Source organism: Pomacea canaliculata, linkage group LG2 (genome assembly GCF_003073045.1).
Source record: "Pomacea canaliculata isolate SZHN2017 linkage group LG2, ASM307304v1, whole genome shotgun sequence".
Taxonomy (NCBI): domain Eukaryota; kingdom Metazoa; phylum Mollusca; class Gastropoda; order Architaenioglossa; family Ampullariidae; genus Pomacea; species Pomacea canaliculata.
In genome coordinates, this window is record NC_037591.1 from 15,775,104 (window position 1) to 15,796,787 (window position 21,684).

The 21,684-nt window shown below is 38.3% G+C and overlaps 1 protein-coding gene across 1 annotated transcript; it reads right to left on the reverse strand.

The window, feature by feature from the left end:
* Positions 1-1,697: 1,697 nt before the first annotated feature.
* LOC112556496 (SWI/SNF complex subunit SMARCC2-like) lies at positions 1,698-21,595 on the reverse strand. Its single transcript, XM_025225555.1, is given in 25 exon segments — positions 1,698-3,654; positions 7,669-8,244; positions 8,942-9,095; positions 9,772-9,906; positions 10,297-10,512; positions 10,890-11,057; positions 11,361-11,428; positions 11,560-11,835; positions 12,106-12,316; positions 12,461-12,518; positions 12,520-12,581; positions 12,937-13,093; positions 13,501-13,614; positions 15,209-15,417; positions 15,825-15,925; positions 17,218-17,348; positions 17,729-17,832; positions 18,056-18,109; positions 18,356-18,439; positions 18,717-18,798; positions 19,093-19,162; positions 19,406-19,653; positions 20,557-20,642; positions 20,921-21,040; positions 21,440-21,595. Coding segments are annotated over 25 exon segments (3,657 nt in total). The 5' UTR covers positions 21,554-21,595; the 3' UTR covers positions 1,698-3,595.
* Positions 21,596-21,684: the final 89 nt, after the last annotated feature.

A 21,684-nucleotide genomic window follows, 5' to 3' on the forward strand; every position in this document is an offset into this window, starting at 1 on the left:
TAAACTCCACTGGGTTTTTTTTTTATTTAAAATATTTTATTCTTTCTTTATTTCAAACCCAGTAAATCGCCTTAATAGTTTAAGCTGTTTTTATCTGACTCACGAAAGTAAAACTGACCTTGGCATAGAAAGTCCTGCCGCTGAGGCTACCTGTCGCGACTCCGCCATCTTTTGGTGATGAGGTCCTCTAGCGATCCTTGTTCACGGATGACTGGTGCTCCCAAAACATCTATACATGCTAAACCAGACCAACAAATTGTGGTTACACGTATAGGTGGTGACCAAACATGCTTCATACCAACATCAGTGTCTGTATTTGTGTTGTATTATTCCTGTCTTGCCCGCCACGGCTTGTGCGCCAGCGCAGTGTGACCTCATTGGCTGGGTCGCCACCAGAAATAGCAATGGGAATCCCCGATCAGCGCCTCTCCTCTGCGAGCACAGTAGGCAATTAATTAATTTTGTTGTGTTTTTCTGGGGACGGCATGCTGTTAAAATGTAGGGAGGACAAGAAGTCACCATCAACTAAATGTTTTTTGATAACGCCATAACATATTATTTATGCCTGATTTTGAGAGTGTCTTGGCCCTTATATAGGTGACGGATCGAGGGGAAGCCCCCAATTAAGATTAGCATATGATATATATCTTCATCTATCGCAACAGTAATAAATAATCGTATCTTTATTTCTGGTAGGACTTTGCGGGAATTTCCAAGGCTATATAGCAAAAATAGAACATCTCAAATCCTACTGACCCCCACTCCCAGAAAAAAGGAAAAAAAACCACTTTGGTTCAATAAGTTCAATGGCGTGCTGTTCCTCCGTGTGAGCCTGGATTTTAGGACACATACGTATTTCTTTGGATGAAGAGAAACCAGCGCGCAGTGGTTCGATACCCGGGTAGCGCGGCTCACTTATCCTAGTCGACCTAGCAAGCGGAAATGGGTACCTGACTCCAATAGGGTTCTGGAATGAAACACGTACAGTGCGGCCCAGGCCTGACGAGAGGGGGGTCCGCTGTACCCGGGCCCGCGCGCGACTGTGAAGAGGCCCCGGCCTTGATCAGTGGATTTTTTCTTCTTTCTGGAAAAGACAAAGAAGAAGGAAAAAATCCATTGACCAAGGCCAGAACCCCTTCACAGCTTGGAAGGGACACCTAAGCATTACACATGCAGATGTTGAGTGTCAAGTCTGTGTACTATAGTAACTATACAATTTCCAGGCCTAAGGTAGGCTGGCCTGCAGTGGTGGGAAGCATAGTCAGCGGTATCATATTCTGGACGCGCTTGTAGTCGGATGGCCACTGGACACCTAAGGTTTATCGCGCATGAACGTCTATAGAAGAACGGTCGTGAGTTGAGATTGCTAAATGTATATGTGCCCCTAGGACCCGGGCCTGCAAGTATATAAATCGGAATTGTGAAGAGGTAGGTATGCTATTGATGTGTGGCCACTTTGTGAACCGAGATGATGGGGAGTAAACAAGTCGCATGGCGCCTGGTCACCACCGCAAATTTTATCTTCCCCCATCCCTTCCTTCACTAAAAACGGCCCCCTCCCTTTTTTTTATCTGCTTGATGAAATGCTCAATGCACTGTAAGTGGACAGCCTGTAGGTGACTTACCTTAAAACGAGTACCACACACTTTACCAGATACCACACATGCAATTACATTGTTAACAATGAAAGGTCCAGATTATATCAAATACAATTTATTATATTCAGACACTTCCACGATACAATGGTGATTCAATGAATGGATCCAGATACTTTACTAACTACATAAGCTATTTGAACAAATAAAAAGAAAATGAAGTGAAACATTTCTGATCATAAACATTTGAAAGAGATGGTAATGTGTGGAAGGATGCAATCAAAATATTATATGATAACATTTCTAAAGACGAAACTGACTTTCATAATTATTCAATTGAGGCTGACTTAATGGGAGAATGGAGTATACACACTGTTAATGTTGTCAAAGTAGAATGGAGTAAAACAACTGTTTCAAATGAAAAATCTCATTCATTTTAACAGGGCTGCCTTTGATGGAGCAATCTGCTACTGACGAATTGTTGAAAATGTTTACCACAGACAGGAAGATTACAAGGGTTTTCATGACTTAGATGCCAGACCAGGTATTCAGATATCTATTTAGCATTCATCTACATCCATTAGTGTGAACACATTATGCAGCACTCTTTCAAAAAGATTTTCTTAAAAAATGGTCTATCTCTAATGAAGCGAAAAATATGAAGTGGGATAACATGCAAATATCGTCACACCTAGCACAGACACAATGTACTTTTATCTATGTACATGTTGCTAACTTCTTACAGTGATAAAAATTACAGATCAGATTGCTGACAACAGTGTTTACTTTATCATACATGATAAGAAAAATCATGACCAAAACTACTACACTTCCGCAATTTCCATGCTTAATAGCAAGCATTTGTGGGGTGCAAATGCAGACTAACCAAAAACCAAAAAATTATTTTATTTCCATAAAGAAATTACAGAGTAAGGTATCAAAGCCTCTTTTCTTAAACAAAATATCTTCTAACAAGTTTCTTCACCTAATATTTTGTCATTGCTAGTTATCAAATCTTGTGAGGTCATGTATAAAATCATGACACCTATTAAAGCAGTTTTTTGCACATCAAGGATCAACATCACAATATAAATGCATGCATATTGAGGTGCACCTGTTTCTGCTGCTGGTCGATAAAACCCCCAATAATTTTATGTGGTCTGAAAACCTTCAAAGAATTTTAAATGTGAATATAAAAATCATTGAATTTTAAGGATAGGAAACACTGTTATAAAATCTTACCACTTACCAACTTTATTCAATCATGAATTGTTACACAATTTTCTACAGTAAAGCAAGAAAATAGTCTTTTCTACAAGTGTTTTCATTTCAAAGTCCATCAAACAGGAAAATTCACCACAAATGGAAACCAGGCTGAAATTTTCCATCAAACAGTCATTTGGTTACCATCATCACAACCTCCCTCCAAAAAAAAGTTACATCTCTCCGATTGAATTGTTCTCTTTATACCAGGCAACAAGATTTAAATCTAAAATAGCCAGGTTCTGTGTGCAAGAAATGTAAGAAAGCATGCATGTAGAACATGCTGAGATTCAATAAACATTTTATTTTTAACCACAGAAATAGAAATGTTCTGAGCTCTGCCTTTTTCATTGTTCTTGGCCTCCCATAGGCCAGTGACTATTAAGAGACTGTCTGCCTGTGTCAACACTCAAGATTAACTAAATCTTAGCAATTTTACCACAGCTGAGTTGAAAGGATAAAGGCAGCTTTAGCTTCAGCTGTCCCTTTAGAGTAGTTGTAAGATTTTAGACAAAAACAGCTGTTATGGCATCTGAAAAATGATTCAGGTAAAGCAACGTGGCATTCTATAACATACACTCAGCCTTCTACCTCCTTTGTACACATCTTCACTACTTTGCAACTGCTCTGGTAACACAAGCAAGAGCACCAACATAGTCTTTGTATCTGTATTTAAAATGTGTTGGATGTGCCAGTCCAAATGAAATGAATACAAATGAGGAAGCATGTGACATAAGTTAAGAGGAACCTGGAACTGTGCAGCTGTTTTCTGAACCTTCACTTGTCCCTCCAGGACCTGTAAAAAAAAGAGAACAAAAACAGTTACAGAAACAAAAAAGGAAAAAAATTTAAAACATCTTCCTCAATCATCTTTAAGAATGTGTGCTTACACACCTATTTGCATGCATACATTTTACGCATATATTAACAAAAAATGAGAAATTATTAAGTATACATATATAGATATGCACATGCTCTCGTACAGTGAGAGAGTAAAGAAAGCTGATACTTCCAGTGGGGGAGGGGGGAAGGACCAGTGATTTTTTGGTTATCATTCTAAAAAGACAAAGATCTTGTAGAAAAATAATCTTCTCTCATAAAAAGGGTCAAAACTGTGAATAGCAATGAGAAGCAGTTGAAGATATTAAAGCTTGTAAGGGCTAGCCTGCCAAGCTACATCCTGCAAGCTGAACAAATCCAAAGCTGTCATGTTTAACTACTGCTCAAACCACTCACACCCCAGACTAAAAACCCAAACACAAGTTGTTGGGTTTTTTAAAATTTGAAAGATGTAATTACTTATTCCAATGAATACTCTGCTGCATACCAATTTAAGTATCTGATCCATAATGACGAGTGTTGAGATTGAGAGAGAAACATAATCTTGAGTAATGAGGATTCAGTGTTGGGGTTAGTTTTCTGAGATAGCAAGCCATGTGTCAAAGGTTGGGGAACACCAAAACAATCTTGCTTGTCTAGCAAAGCCTTGCATAATCGAGAACAGGTGAGTTTGAAATAACCTAAAAAAAAAATTAAAAGGTGTGGGTGGGGGGAACCTAGAAGTTTATGCAGAAATGTGCCCAATGACTACTTCTCTAATAATTGCAAGAAGCAAAGGCTGACTACTCAGACATCATAATGATAACAATTAGTGAAAATTTGAAAGTATTTATGGAAAGTGAAAAATGATTGAGTTCTTCTAATACTTAAAGTACTAAAATCATAATCACTGCAGGGAATACTTTCGTTCTATTACAATAGAAAACAAGTGGATCAGGCTTCTGTACATTCAGAACATACTGGTAAATACAAAGCTATCCTTTGACACTTTCTATGTAAAATTCTAACACATTCTCTACCTGCAACTCTCATCAAGGAAACGATTTCCTGAAAAAGATTAATTATAATGTTTTGTATTTATTATCCACCAAAAAAATCCCTCCAGCTAAGATAGTCTTCTTCTGCCCCTATTTTTCATCATGGATGCAGTCTTGTGTCAATGATTTTATATATGGCTACATACTTCCCAACAAGTTTGCAACTGCTTGTAAACAATGGCAGTTGTATTTAGTTGGCAACATAAAACAGCAGCAGTAAACTACCTTTTATTTGTCACAAAATAAAAAAATTCCCAGACAAGAAGCTTCTCTCAATAGGCTTTACATCCAGTGATGTTCTTCATGGCCAGACTGGGCAGAAAAGGCTGTTTCAGAGAAGGTTCCTAAATGCTATCAGTTGATTTTGAAAATATGTATTGTACTTTGTTAATGTTTTAAGTCTGCAGCCAACCAGTAAGACTGTTCTTCAACAATTGAACATTGAGTATTGTGCTGTGAACAATACCAGCATAAGATGAATTCTGAATTAAAAATAAAAACTAAGCTTCATTTCATGTGCCTGTTTGAGCACTATACTGTTTGCATTTCCTTTGTTAATAGGAGTGATCACATAGCCTTCTAGCTTACTTAAGTTTCATCACCAACACTTACCCACTGCTACTCAACTCTTTTAAAAAAAAAAGACAAATCATGTTAGCTGTATATTTACGAACATCTTACTTTTCACCCACTAGTAAGATGTCACAAAATTTTTTTTTTAAATGCCAGTCAATAAAACCTTATCAAAGACTTCATTAATCTTTAGCTGTGATCTCTTTTCATAAAGAAAAAATTCAATAAGTATGCAAAGATCTGCCCTACCACCGAATTCTGAGTTTCAGTTATCATCTATGTCACACAATGCATACAGGTGGATACCCAATGCTACAAGTTAATGATGCAGAGTTAATGATTGAGGATCTAGAAACAGATCCCCTCACCAAGGAGTGCATGACAAAGTTAATGTATAAGACTGCAAACCGCTAAGGGATATGGTGAATGAATACATTTTTTTTTTTTGCAACAGCGCTTGCTGTCCTGGAACTACAGATATAGGTAGGTATGTGCCAATACAAGTAATGGTCCATGCAAAGTTAATGGCAAACCTCATAACCCAAAGGCTAAACTGTATGTAGCACGCACATTCTCAGATTATACTGGTGTCCAAGCTTGCCATGCCTTGAACATGGGATACACAACAAGGTTTAATAATTATCTAAACCAAATCATGCATTTTTCCAACCATATTATTCATATGCAAAATACAAAAACCAAGGAATAAATAAATGAATGTAAAGAAAGCCAGAAGTTAACAGGGTTAATTTAGACTTGTCTCTCTGATCCGCACTTTTTTATGTTACAAAATAAACTGCAAAAGTTGACGGCAAATAAAACAACCAAGCAGCACAAGAAGCTAGAAAATGAAGTACGAATTTATAAATAATAGCACCTGAAAAAAAATATGGCAGAAGAGTCAGAATGCCAAAAGCCTTAATTGTTAAGATTTATACTCAATGACATCGGTAACCAAACCCTAAGTTTAGTCTGTACTCTATCACAGTGGCTGTGGTAATGAATCACTTGAGACCAGCTATATTTCACCCTTCCTACAGATTAAAAATATTGATAAATTGCATTATGTTAAGTTGTAGATCTATGTACTCGTCTCACTTGGACAAGGTACTACATTTTCATTTAAGCGAAAAAAAAAGTTATGCTGAGTAACGTCAAACTGGAAACTTGTTACAGCGAGTTATTTCCATACACCAGTAACCATCGTCTGGCCTGGTCACAATTCAAGAGAGCATACAGCACACTACTGGTAACAGCATCTCTGCAAAATAAATGTGAACTGACCTAACCCAATATCTCTAACAACTGCCTTTCAGAACCATTCCGACTGACCACTGTACAATTGTTCCCAATTCTATTTTATGACCTCACATAAAAATTTGTCTGCTAAAATAAATGGGGCCCCCATTTTACCCTCACACACACATAAGATAAAGGAAAACTGATAACAGCAGTAATAAAGAAACAGACCACATCACACACAGAGAAAACTTCACCACAATGTTTTCAAAAATGAGAGAAAATAAAGACACAAATCAAATCTCAAATAGGATCAAAAGATTTCTTGGGGGTCAAATGGGTTTTCAGCTAACGAGTACATAACAGCAAGAATCCGAAGAAGAGTTGCAAACAAGCTGATTTTGGTTGAAGAGAATCAAATGCCACAGCTAGTCCTAGGATTTAACACAATGACAGGAATAAAAATCAATGATGACCCTATGGGACAACCCCAAAATAGCCACCCTTGTTATGCAGCTTAGCAACTTGATAGCTTGATGGGTGTACCCGCAGCTCACCAATGAGATAAACGCATCAGCTCAAGCACCAACACAAGGACAGTGGGGAGTGAACAAAAAGAGGAGCTTGCTTTAAGCTGGACAGATTTCAAGGCTTTCAATTTGGTTATAAGTCCAGATTTCAAGAAGCTGAAAATCTGGTCTACAGCGATTGCACTGCTCAATCTTTCAAGCAACTTCATCTTTGATAACAAAATGAGATCCTGCAACTTTTTGTTAAATGCCTACTTTTCAAAGGGTAAAATATCCTGTAATGCTTAGATAAGCAGCAAATCAGGCAGTCTTTTTTTCAATAATTATGTGTCATGAATATTACTTTTCTTTATAAATTACTCTTGAAAAGGTTAGACACACAATGGCAGATTATTAGTGCACTAGTTTTTATTCATTTAGCCATTTGAAACTTCCTGCCACAAAAGCCAACAAGCAAATATAAAAGCACAGATGGCCATGCTGTAGGATTCCCAGGATGCATAAACAAGCAGGTAAGGGGCAAAAATAAGCAGATAGCAAAACTACGCTGCAGCAATCCTCTGAGACTGCGCGTGCTACTGGCAGCCTGACCTTCGCCCTGATCTGGAAGAGGCACCAGTGGTGGTATGGTTTGTGTCTGAGTAGCTGGCAGCTGTATGGAGGAAGCCTGGGTTTCCTGTTCCAGACTGGATGGCTGAGATATGTTGTTGCTCTGAGAGTCAGCCTGCGGAGTGAGCTGCTGCTGCTGCTCTTCTGAGCAGCACTGGTCTGACTGGGGGAGACCTGAGGTTGGGGCACAGGCAGTGGATGAAGGCAAGGGTGAGGCAGGGGGCTTTCCCTCACCTGTTTCCATTCCTTCACCTGACACCTGGTTGGGTGGAGAGGAAGAACAATCTTTGGCACCTGAACATAAAGCTAGCCCACCTGTGGATCCAATCGACAAAGGTGCCTGGTGCAAAGACTGTGTTGTTTGGACTGTGCTGGAGGTTGCTGCTGGAGTAGGAGGGGCTGGGGAGCCTTGCGACATGGTGGAGGCCTGAACCTGAGGTCCCTGAGGAGGCATGGGGGAGCCATGCATTGGGTAGCCCCCTTGTCCGACAGCTGCTGCCAAGGCTGGGTTCTGAGAAGCTGCCGATCCCGCTGCTACAATAGATGTTGGCTGGCCACCTGTTAACATCAAATCACCACCATCATGAATAGCTCGATATGAACTAGTGAAGGAGACCCAACAAAGGCTCAATTAACAGTAAAGAGGCTAAGACTTACTACTGCATTCAGTTTGTAAAATATCTTTTATTTTCAGTGTTATGTTTATCGAAAGCACATGTGAAATTAAGCTTGCTACTTAGAAACATACTTAACAAATGAAGCCTTGGTCAACATTTATTTAAATACATTTTTAAGCCAACTTGCATGCACAGATTTGGAGCCCTTTGCTCCACTGGGGGTGATTAGGAACAAGATATGCACAGATTTGGTTTTTTTTACACATTTATGCTTCTGACTGAAGAACTGTCAAAAGTTAATTCTGATTCATCAAACTGTGACTTAATGTATGTAGGCTTATGACACTTACCATATTAACATTTGACCTGAAAATCTTTAGAAAATGGTCACAAAATGGTTGACATGGAACGAACACACTGACTCCACCACTTCTGAGACAGTAATGCAATTGTTTCTAATGCATATGCTTAGAGTTTTAGTTTGCACAAGTTCACTTTTGTAAAACTTATGTTTGCTGCTGTCAACATAACTTGCTTAAGCGCAAGTGTGCATGTACTAACAAGAAAGTACTGCCTCAGAGGAGACATGTTGGTGGCAGCTGGCACAGGGATGAACTGCACTAGAGGTGAAGACCTACCCTGGTCAGGAGAGGCTGTAGATGCAGCTTGCTGTCTCTGCTCAGCTGCCAACTGTGTCATTGCAATCTGACGTGCTCGATACTCTGCAGCACGGATCTGCTCCAGGTGGAACTGCTGTCTCTCCTGAAGCAACTGCTGCCTTTGATACTCCAGCTGCAAATCACAAATATGATGAAAAAAATGTCAAGTAAATGTCAGATCATGCTATATCACTTCATGTAAACTTAAAATACAATGATAATATGTTGAAACTTAAAATGATGTCATGGTGCCACCATAAAGTACAACTCCAGAGAATGCGATCATGCTCACGACAAATAGTCCTCAGCAAAAAAATTTGTGAATTATGTTATTTAACCAAAAATGTGGCAAAACCTAGTTGCATTATTCAGACTATATATTTCAAAGAACACCACACAGCATAATGCAAGGCTGGTTCTTCAAAAGCTCTGTATCAAGCAAAACCTAGAAGACTGACAAAGAAGTGTTCCATCATTAAATGGCTGTGGCTGAAGAATTAATTGAAGAAATTTAATACAATTTATTACAATCAATTTTTAATGTCTATTTCAGTTGCAGAACAAAAAAATAAAAATCTGACTTTGCTGGTCTATCTTGGGTAAAAGTGAAAAAAAAAATCATCCTCGCACAGTATAATCCAAGCTCTATTTCACCAGTCAAGAAAAGTTTCCTGATTTTCTTATCTTTTGGGAATCTGAAGCTTAGTACACCTATACCTGAATAGAGGGTGGTGGGGTGGGGGTGGTGGGAACATCTCTAAATGTCTGAAAATGAATCTAATGATAAATTACAATTGAAAGATACTCACAGCCTCCCGCTCACGATCCATAATTGTTTCCAGTTCCTCAAAGTGCCGCAGTTTTATTTCAAGCTTTTTCATTTGTGTCTCTACAAGCAGTGCCACAAGACTCTTTATCTTTCGCTCTTCCACTGCAGCTAAGTGCTGCAAAAGTGCATCCACATTGAAGATCAAAAGGACGATTGTTCATATTGACAGATCTTCACATTTGAATGCACGCAACAACCACATAATACCTATATTTCTTTCGACTTCCTCTGACAATGATCACATAAAACTCTTCTCTGTTACTTATCATTACATTGTCAGTACATGATAGACCTGGACAACACTCAAATGTTGGCCACGTTTCTGACATTTTCTTTTTCAAGAGTCAGCATGTTCATTTGTTCTGAGCAACCCACAATCTGTTACCTCCTGGCTGATTAAAATGTGAATCCTATGAAATGGGATCAATAAAAGTATTTTAGTCACCACCTGTGGTGAGATAACCCTACCAAACTTGAAGAAAAATCTGCTGATACTCTCCCTTACCTTCGCCTTTACAGCAGCTGCAGCTAATGCTGCTGCTGCAGCTGTTGAAATGCTAGCAGCTGCATCTTCCTGTAGTTTCTCCTCCTCCGCTTTCTTCTCAGGACTCTTCTCTTCTCTTGGTCTATCTTTGTCCTCATCGGTCTTTGTCAAAGCAGCAGGCGTTCCATTTTCACTGTCTTTCTTTTCTTCTGTGACACCTTCTGCATCTTTTTCCTTCTGCAAAAACCACATTTCAACATGAGGTAAGTTTACCGCTGAGGCACCTGTAGTCTTCATGGAAAGAGTTCAGAGGGCAGAGAGCAATCAAGTTCTCTTATACCAGACCCATTGATATGGCCTACAAGAAATCAAGGGGTTTTCTTATATCAGCTGACACAATTCTACTTGTGCAACAAATCTTTAAGGTTAATATGCTTTTTAACTGAGAAGAATACTGCTACCAGTATTATACAAAAGTGAAGCCATGTCTTAAAATTAATCCACAGACTGATGCCTGATTTTGACAGTTGTGTCAAATGCCATTGTTATAATGGATTAGAAAACTGTCTTACGTATCACCGCTTATGTATGACAAAACAGAATGGAACACATACTTTCCTTTCTTCTTCAGTCTTCTTCTCCTCTTTCTTCTCTTCTTTCTCAGTCTCTTCTTTCATGTCCTTCCCCTCTTTATCTTTCTCCATCTCCTCTTTTTTATCTTCCTTCTGATCATCCTCAGTCTTGATCTCTGTTGCATCCAACTCCATCGTCTCCTCCTTGGACTAAAATAAAAAATAAACATCAAAAGCCTTTAAGAATGATTGCTTTTAAGTATAAAGTCACTGATTTCAGTAATATACAGACTGCTTAAGAGACAATAAAGAAATTGCTGTATGGCTCACTTTTCATGCAGAAAGGACCTAATTCTTATGTCAGTTACATGTTCCATTCATATTCAACCACTTATACAGGATACCTTCACAAAAGATGCTAGTACCTCTTCACAACAAATAGAAACCAAAAATTTTTTTTAATCACAATTAACAAGTAAATTAAATAGCCTGCATAATATATAATGATCATACCTTTTCATCTTTCTTTTCTGTGGTTTCATCTTTCTTATCTTCCTTCGTCTCTTCTAATTTACCATCATCTGCATTAAAAAAATGTAACAGACTTTCAGGGAATGGCTAATGCAAATAACTTTGAGGAGCATGGAGTAATATGCTGCAACAAACATATGCATATATATATATACACATGTGTAAGAAAACATACTCCTACCTGGAGGGTCATTTCCCGTGCCAGCAATGCCTGTATCACTGAGACCAAATTCAGGCGTTATCTGTTTGCCCTCTTTCACAGCCTCAGCAACCATCTTTGTGTGAGCATCCACTAATGTTGGAGGAACCTCATCTTTCATCCGTGAAAACTCATCAAGGGCTGCCTTGGCTGCTGCACTTGCAACTCTGGGGTCGACAACAGACGCCAGGAAGGCAACAGTAGACATGATGGGGTTCCCGCTTTGTGAGAATGGAATTGGTTGATATGCCAGAGGTCCTGAAAGAGAGAGATTGTTGTATCCACCATTTCCCAGCAAACTGAAGCTAAAAGCTTAACACTTCAAACAGTTGCCTTAACTGGAAGGAAGAACAATTCAACATCAGATTCCTGACAATAGGTAAACAGAATAAATATATTTAAACTCCGAAACATATGACATAATTTAGATTAATAAACAGTAGAACACACATCTGATGGTTATAACTGTAAACTCTTGAGTGCAAAATGGAAGATACATCATTCAGTAACAGTATCAGAAATTTTTACCTAATCCTCCACAGTGACCACCAAAATCATCCTCAAGGAATCCATCTTCAATTGGCAATCGCAAGAAGTGCAGAATGCACTCATCCTGTGTGCGGCTTCCAACATGCTCACAGACCTTGTTCCAATCATCTTTGTACATTTCCAGCGCCTCCAGCAAGAGTAAAGTCTCTTGATCTGTCCATTCTCGTGACTTGGCCGCAGCACCCTTGTCCTGGATGAGGTGCACAAAAACATAACAATCAGCCCTTTCCCACAATCTCTGGACGCAGCAAACATGCAAAGAAAGTAAATTAAATATCTCACTAGAAATGCTTTAAAAAACTACTCACAGCTGCAAGACACAGATAGCACAAACCTTGAGCATCTTTTTGGCATACGCATCCATTCGAAGCCCAAATGAACCAAGGCCTGGACGATCCATCTGCCTCTTTATCCTTTTTATCACTAAGATCCACCACCTGCTGTGCTGCTGATGGCTGAAAAGAAGAGAAGTTTAGCTCTGGTCAACTTTCTAGGATGGACAAAAATATGTCTCTCTTGAAACAGGTAATAAAACTACTATGACAATTGTAAGTGATAAGTTTGTATGACTAGTCACTAAAATTCTGCACTGTCTAGCAGCAGGAAAATTGAATGAAAACTAGTTTTGCTCCACACTACTGGAATGTGGTTTCTGACAAATCAAAACTTTTAACTGTTCCAATTAGTTCACATCCTCTAATATGAATACAAAGCATTCATGGACACATATGAATGGAAGGAATGCCAATAAAATGGATCAAAACAAGGTAAACTTTCCCCTAAAAAGTCTGTTGTACAAAAGTAACACACCTGATTAATTCGAGGAGGGTTGATTGGGGCAATGCCAGATGGTGTGTCAGCCAGGATATGAAAATGTGACGTTGGTGGGGGACCCATTGGCGTTGGCCTTGTATCTGCATCTACCTGATAATTTATTAGTCCCCATTGCTCCAGAAAAGCATGAGCCCTATCACAGAATGAAGCTGTATAATCAGATGCATTTAAAGGTGAAAAAAAACTTCCATGAAAAGTAGACTCTCAAAAACACAACTCACAACCTGCACCAAACTACATTTTGTCTGTTGTTTGACAATTACCTTGACATCTTTTTCCTTTTTGGGGTGAGGGGCTTTGAACATTTTTTTCAAAACACATTTCCTAAAAATATTAAATTTTTCCTTAAATTGAAAAATCTTCAGAGTAACATCTAAGCTGCATAAATAAACTGGCTCCTGTTTTTTTTTTTCATAAGGATGGTAAACTATATTTCAGAAAATGCACAAGCATGATCACAAAAGAAAAATGATTAATAAATACCAGGTGTTATATGTTACACTTTTTTAAGTGACAAGCAGAGTAAGCAGAACTAAATACCTCATAATGGCACAAACATCTCCTGCTAAGTTGCGCCTGCAGGCTGTACTTGTTAGGTATTCAGTCGGGTTCAGACGATAGGTGTCCACCATGAAGTTTCGATATGCCATGTAGCTGTGAAAAAAAGGTAATTATGATTGGATCCATTTAACAACAAAACTCTTGTACAACTCAAAAACAAACCCATGCTGCAACTGACATTTTTTTCTTAACGATGTTTCATTGTCTCACACGTACACAGAGAGATGCATAAAGGCATTTATCAATATGCATCATCCCACTGCAGGCACACATACACCTGCAGAAGCACACGGATAGCTATACTGTACTATTGGGTTATCGGAAAAGTTAAGACCTATTTTTCAAAAGGTTGCTTATTTATATAAAGAACAAAGATCAATCAACAATATATTGCCTGTTTTGTTCAATAGCCTTTAGCCATATTTCAGTGAGCTTCATAATTGCTTGTTCATAGAAGGACATGTCTTTATTGATGAAAAACACAAGATGCTCATTTACAGCCTTATCTGAACTGAATGCAAGGTACTTTTAAAAGAGTGAAACAAGTGGAAGTCTGACGGCACAAGATCAGGCAATCATGGTGAATATGGCAACATATCTCATCCAAGCTCCAATAATTTTTTTTTGTGTGGTCCCGCATTGTCGTGATGGAACACAACTCCTTTATGATTAACAAGCTCTGGACGTTTCTGGATGATGGATTTCTTCAAATTGTCTTTAGTCCAACAGTACACATTCAAATTGATTGAAACAATCAATTGAAAGGAGCTTAAAAAGGACACACCTTTAAAATCCCACCACACTGAGAGTATAAACTTCCTCTTATCAATATCTGCTTTCCATATCATTTGAGGTGAATCATCACATCAGGACCAAGACCATTTGCACATTGCATGTTTGTAAACAACTGACTTCTCATCACCAGTTATCCGTTGCTTTAAAAAGGAAAGTTCAATGAGAACATCACAGATGTTTATTCACTTCACTGTGTCCATGAGAGCTTCTTCAAATGGTTATGTGAACATTTGAATGATGGCTGCTCAATGTTTCAGCAATTTCTTGTGTCGTGTAACATGGGTTTGACTCGATCAATATCATGATGTCATCAACTCTGTGGGCCTCCCTGTGTCATTGAGATAAAAATCATCAGCACGGAATTTTGTGAACCATCATTCACCCTGCCATCGTTGTAGAGCATCGTCATCGTAAACATTACACAGCTTTTCACAAGCTTGATGTGCATTCTTCCCTATGATGCAAATGACTCTAGTACTTTCCAAAATAAATTAGCATCAAATGCTGCAGAAATGCATCATGACTTTTCCAACAACCCAACAGCACACCAAATTAGTGGGGGAGGGGGGCGGAATTGCTGTTTTACGCCATGCCAGCAACTAAAGCTATATCATGGCAAGGCAGCCAGCCCTGTAAACAGATGCCACGTGCAGAGAAAGAACAGCGTGCCCGAGATGAAAGTTAAACCCAGGACAGCCAACCTTCACTGTACAGGTGACAGGCGCTAACCGTTGCGCCACGGGCTGCCCTAAATTAGTAGGGGAGGGAGAATAAGTGTATTATGCAGAGACAGCAACTAAGGCAAAGCAGGTGCTATATGCACAGAAACAGCACACCAGAGTGTTCCTAGTTGTTACAGGATACAACACCAAGTAAGTCACCAAAATCTCACATTTCAGGAGTTTTTGACTTGTTTTTAGAATTGAAAAATTCTGGCAAAGCCCTGCGCTCAATTGCATGGATACCATTGTAGTCAAACCAGGCTGAGTAACTGGGTATGATAATGTGATGTGTCTGTTCAGTCAATGTGTCATCTGCATCCATGTCATCACGTTTTTTGTCCACATCATCTGTCGCAGTTTCTGGCATTGGGACCTCTGCCTGCAACAAGACAACATATTGTTCATCAATGCTGTCATTGTTAACATCAGTGTCATTATCCCAATCACCTCCACGTAATTTATAATTTGTTAAGGTAAGAAGTCCAAATAAAAACAATGACACAATTCTTCATCACACCAAAACCTACTTTGCCAAAGCTGATAGACTACCATCATTTTGTAACACATTGTTGGTAAGTACTTAAAAAACATGGATATACTGGCACTAACTGAATGAAATCTGAAATTACCACAAGTGAAAGATCATGTACTTTCCAACATCATTAGCAGTATCACATCACAGTAGATAATTCCACAGGGACACTGGCCCATTTCCTCCCATCCACTTACATTACCCATTGGAATTAATGATCTCAACATAAAAAAGCAAAGTAGGTCATTGTGCACCTTGTCAGCCATTTCTTCATCAAGGTCCATGACAGTGCCTCCTTTGATTGGCTGATTTTCTGTGTCTCTCTGACTTCGTGATCCAGGTACTATTGGGAAAACTAGAAAGTCAGATTTGTCTACAAGAAGTGAAGCCTAAGACATTTTCACACAAGCACACACACACATGTACACATTCTTCCTCTACATATTACATAAAATTGTCTCTTTCTTCAATGCTTACCAGACCACCCAACTATTAGCAGCTTAGGGACTACAACTTTTCTTTATATAAATGAATTATTAACAGTGGTGTTAGCTAGGGGCCCCAGTGTACCCTCGACTGCTAAGCAAGTCTCTGGAAAAAGTGCTTAGAAGTCTGTTCAGCCACTGCCCACATTTCATGCACTTGTGCTTTAAAATGATGAGATGCCTAAGATGACATAAGCATCATAAGCATTTTTAATCACATACTTAATCCACAAGGATGAGGTCTGTGAAGAGATGTGCCTAAGGTCTGACCGAAGAGAAACAAACAGCTGGGACCATTAACCTAAATAAGGACAAGATTTGCATGAGTAAATCCTCAAATCCCTAACAGTCTCTCAGATTTACTAGGTCACTGCGTCAGAAAGAAAGCAGGGAACAGACCACTATTGGCTGAGGGCTCATGTAACAGTTTTTTTGGCCAGAAAATGTCACAGCCATACTGTGATGAACAAAAGCAGCAGAGAATACAGAGCGAAGGCTCTGGCTTGGCAATTTGAACAAAATTCCTTCATGGTTATCTAGTCGATAAAAAATATCACAGCCCAGGCGAACAGCTGAAAAGTGCAGGCAGGCTAAAATGAATGATATGCAGAGTATGCCCTTAAGCTGAATGAAAAGACTGCTCAGATCTTTTAACAGAGCCTTATTTGGTGGTCAAGGGCAGATGCACCTGGGTACAGTCCCAGGATAATGATCCTGGCAGTTAGGACTGCTAACCTTACTGACCAGGAGCAGTAGTTTATTTGGATAAAGAGTGGCTGCGGCCCCTAAGCTCTCACTAGTTGGATCATCTGCTTAAAAAAAAAAGTGTGCACCATGAAAAAAAAATTAGCGTGGAACAAAAAGCTGAAGAAGCAAATTCATGACCTACTACTGGTAAAACCTTCGTGCAGAAAATACATAACAAGTTTTATATTGTATATTAATTTTATGGCATACTAATTCTCAGTGCTTGCATGTGCTCCAGTGGACAACTTGAGACTGCCTATTTCAACACTTCTGAATTAAGAGTTAAATATTTATCATTTCTGTCTCTGGCACAAACGATGCCAAAAACACAAAAGTTTGCTACATATATTCTGATTATGGGCTAAAATCGTGTTTGAGAATTTTTAAGAAATGCTTTGACATGTAAACAATTCACCTTGCTTAGCTAACTGCACCTCCTGAATGCTTGGTTCAGAGGGTGGATCCTCCATGTCTTTGGTGAGGTCTTCCTCTTCTTCTTCCCAGCGCCCCTTCTTCCTGGGGCCACTGATCGCTGAAGTACGAGAGCTGCAGCATGCAAAACAACAAAGTTGCAGCAGAACGCAAAGGGCTACAAAATACAGTATGATCCATGGGATTAACATATTATTTTACAGTTCTAAATGTACACATACATAATTTGTGCACATTTTTAAATGTCTAAAAGTGTATGTATAAATATACACCTTCTGTGTAATTCTTAAAAGTACTTTTTATTAATAAGGACACAAATTAATCTTTAACAAGAACAAAGCATACTAGCAGCATGACACATCCATTACAATAATTCTAGATGCTAAATAATAATTTTAATACCTAAAATTCATCTATTCCTGATTATGAAAATTATGGAAAGTAAAGAAGATCAAATCATTATGCCAGTTACACCATGATAACCACACTCCCACCTTTTCCTCTTGAGCTTTTCTTGTTGTGGAGATGGTGAGCGTTTACGCTTGGCAGTTTTCTTCTGCCGCTTTCCCTGTCTGTCAGAGTCCTGATTTTCATGAATCTAACAAGCCACAAGAATTTAATTTATAAGTCCATGTCCATAGATATTGCACTATTTATACTGTATCCTATGAAATTTTATAGATCTTAAAATTTTTTATTTTAATCAGAATGGAAAGAATGAATATGCATGTAATCTAGACTAGTAACATTCAAAATGCATTTCCCGGGTCCAGAAAATATTAAAAATGTGAATTACCAACACGCATTTTTGTAAAACTTACATCTTCCATAGTTAGTCGCAACAAGCCAGACTTTTTGCCCCTTTTAGTTTCCGGCTGTGAAGTAGAAAACATCATTTGTGTTTGATTCTAACAAAAACCAAAATATTTCAATGTATCTACAGCATGATATTTAATCATCTGAAACTGATGACAACATGCCTTACTACAATTTTGAATCTAACATTAGAGGACATTACTGCTAACAAGAAGCAGATTTCTGAAATCTGTTTGCTTTAACAGTGACACATGTATAAAATGGTCCAATGCCGATTATAAAGCCATGAATCTCTCATCACTTACCTCAAACTCATCATCAACCAGATAATCTTCCTCCGTCATCCACTCATTGAATTCTTCCAAATCCAACAACCATCGAGCTGACACCTGATGTGTATAACAAGTATTTTCTGTTTAAATTTTCTCATGCATTTTACACAGAATACCAGTATATTTGCAAACAATAAGGAAAATGATCAGGTGTTTGACTGTATGCCCTGCAAACTGACAAATAAGTAAAATAGACAACAATTCCCATGATCAGAACTCACTAATATGAACACTTGATGATATATACTTACATTCCCCATCGTAAAATACAACAGCATTTATTGTAAAAGGTAAAAATATTTGCCAATCTGGAACAGAAGCAGTGAGCACACACCTCCCAAGGACCATCTCGCTGCTTTGGGACTGGTGGTTCAATATTATAATCAAGGACTACATCAGTCACCCAGGTATCGTAGCTGTAAAGGTAGTAAAACACTCATCAGATGTCATGAGCTTTATGGGAAAAAAAGATCTAAACATCTATGCAACATTCAAGTCAAAAAAAAACAATAAAAGACCACAATTAAACTCAAAACTCAACTTTCAAATGAAATAAAGCTAAAAACTGAAAATTGCACGATCAGCTATCAACACTGAAAATAGGCAAGCAGCAACAAATTACATTTCTGAAAGCGCCAAAATTTCTTTCTTATTTATAGCTATCAAAAATTATCAAGGCAATGTTCGATGATTGTGCAGAAAATGTCTACCTTTCTGGGTAATACCACCAGTGCACCATACAGTCACGATCTCTTCTCATTACAGGCCTGAAGTACTCCTCTATACAGCAAACAAGTAAAACAAAGTACCGATGCTTTATAAAAGCAAACACCTAAAACAGACAGAAGATTCTAGTCTGCTCATTTACCTCTACTACTAATGTGCTGAAAAACTGCTGAGAAGTTTTAAGTTCATCGAATAAAATAAAATACAATCTCTGTAGGGGGTGTTTCTTGCAAAGCTTATTATTCAGTCACATATCAAGGCTGTAAGCAGCAAGTTCTATAAGCCCAGACCACTGACCATCTGGTGGTGGATGAGAAGGCAGCGTGTACACAATGTGTGTAGCATTTTCCTCACTATCTGCAATGGTTCCCTGATGTCTCTTGATGATATCTTTCAGCTTTGGCTGCAAGATTTTGTCCACATCTGGTCGGATGAAAATGGATGGCAACTGCAGTAATTTCTGATTCACAAGTGACTTTTCAATCTGCATAAACATCTCAACATTGCGATCCATTCGGGAAGGCAGCTGGAAATCGAAACGTCTCCTGAAGCACAGAGTCATAAGACAAAGTATAAGTTACCTTAGATAGTAGCAAACTGACAACAAAAAATTACAAAGAAATGTATCTCTACATCCACACACGTTTGCTTTTAAAAGGTACAATGTGGATTATGTGGAAAATCTATATGTACAAATCTTGAATTCAGTAGATTAAATAGGATGCAAAAGTACATTTAAAAGCTGCTTGTTTCCTTGAATCCCTCTGTGCTTTCCACAAATATTTATAACTCATGGCCAAGATGTGTCCTCAAAATATGTGACCCTCCATGACGAAATGAGTCTTAAGTTCGCAAGGAACAGTTTTGTGCTAGAGGCCCCGAAAGGTCATAGCGGTCAATTTTGAGCAGTTTGACTTGAAGGCCCAAGTGGCAGAGTGGAACGAAGTGGTTGGATATACACAGTGAATAGAACAGAGATTTGAGATACACTGTACTTCAAAGGAGCAGGTGAAGATGTTGTACCTACAACTATCATAGACTAAGTGCAATGAGTCAGACACGACGAGAACCAGTTCAAAATAAAGCCAGAGAAACCAAATGTAACATGGAAGCACTGGAGAAAGACGTCATAGTTAAAGTGCATCAAACACAGAGAATGGCTCCAGCATTAATAATAAGAAAATTATCTTTGTTGAAAGCAGATAGTAAGTCATTCACTACTCACAGCAATGCCATCTGTCAAATAGTTCTCAAAATATGCTGACTGAAATAGTTCAGGCAGATTATTGCTGGAGAAATGGTTCAGGAGCTGGACCAGCACAACTTTTTAAGTATTTTGGACAAAAGGGGACGTTGGAAACAGGGCAATAGTTTTTGATGTTACTTTAGAAATGGGATGAACAATTAACTGCTGCAAATACATGCATCACTAATTCCTAACACCTTACCATCCCTGTTCACTTTTAAACTTGTAAACAGCAGCAAATATTTGGCATAAAGCACCTCCAGGTTTAAAGTCAAGAAACAGGCGATTCTGAAAGATGAAAGAAATAAAGTTATAACAATATGGCTTGGAAGACTGAACTGCTTTCAAAAATGTCATCTTCAGTTTATAAAATGTCACAGAAAGTTCAATGCATTTTAAATAAATTTATTTCTATTAAGAACATCTGATGGGTTAAACAGAAAATGCAGAGAAACAAGCCAACTGGTTACTATAGTTAACAAAACCTTTTCAAATGTTATCATAATGCAGATAAATATCCCCATTCTGATACTGATGAGTGATGAATATATAAAAACAGTGCTTACTGGAAGCTTTGTGAGGGCTGGGTTTGTATTTTGCTTGCCAAAGGTTTCCTCTTGAAACTGCAGCAACTGCACAGTGAGATTGGCCAGTCCTTTGTTGGTGGGTGGATCAGCCTGAGTAAACTGGAAACCCATATCAATGATTAGTGATGTACCTCTGACCTTGTCAATCAAGAATTTGTGATATCTTAAGAAAGATCGTAAGTATTTCAACTTTTTCCTAACTGTTGATAAAAGCCTTGACTAATTCTTACTAACGATGGCACACCTAAGAAAATTCCTAAAATGAAAGCAATCTTTTTATGAATGTCTTAATGGTATTCCTCGCACTCTACTACTTTTGCTGTTGGTCATTAACAACCATTTGCATCAGCAGAAGGATATGACACAATAAACTCAGGATGTACTTCCATAACATAACAATCAACAATGGTAATGGTATACAGAACACACTGCTACAGTATAATACACTACGACGATCATTACAGTAAGAGGAAATAATGAAAAAATTTCCAAGCAGACCTTTTTGCAGTTTTTATACAGCCATGTTCGAACTGAATCAAACTGTGCGATTGTTTCTACAGTCTCGTAAAATTTTGCGTTCGGGCCCCCGTCTTTTTTCCTTTGAAGCGCCATTTTAGCTCTTTTGTATGGCGTGGTTAGTTCCGCACTCAAACACATCGTTTCCTAATTATATATTTATTATTAAAGCATATAAAAGCTTTTTTTATTTTAACAGTAACTTCTATGTTCTCAGTGTTTCTCTT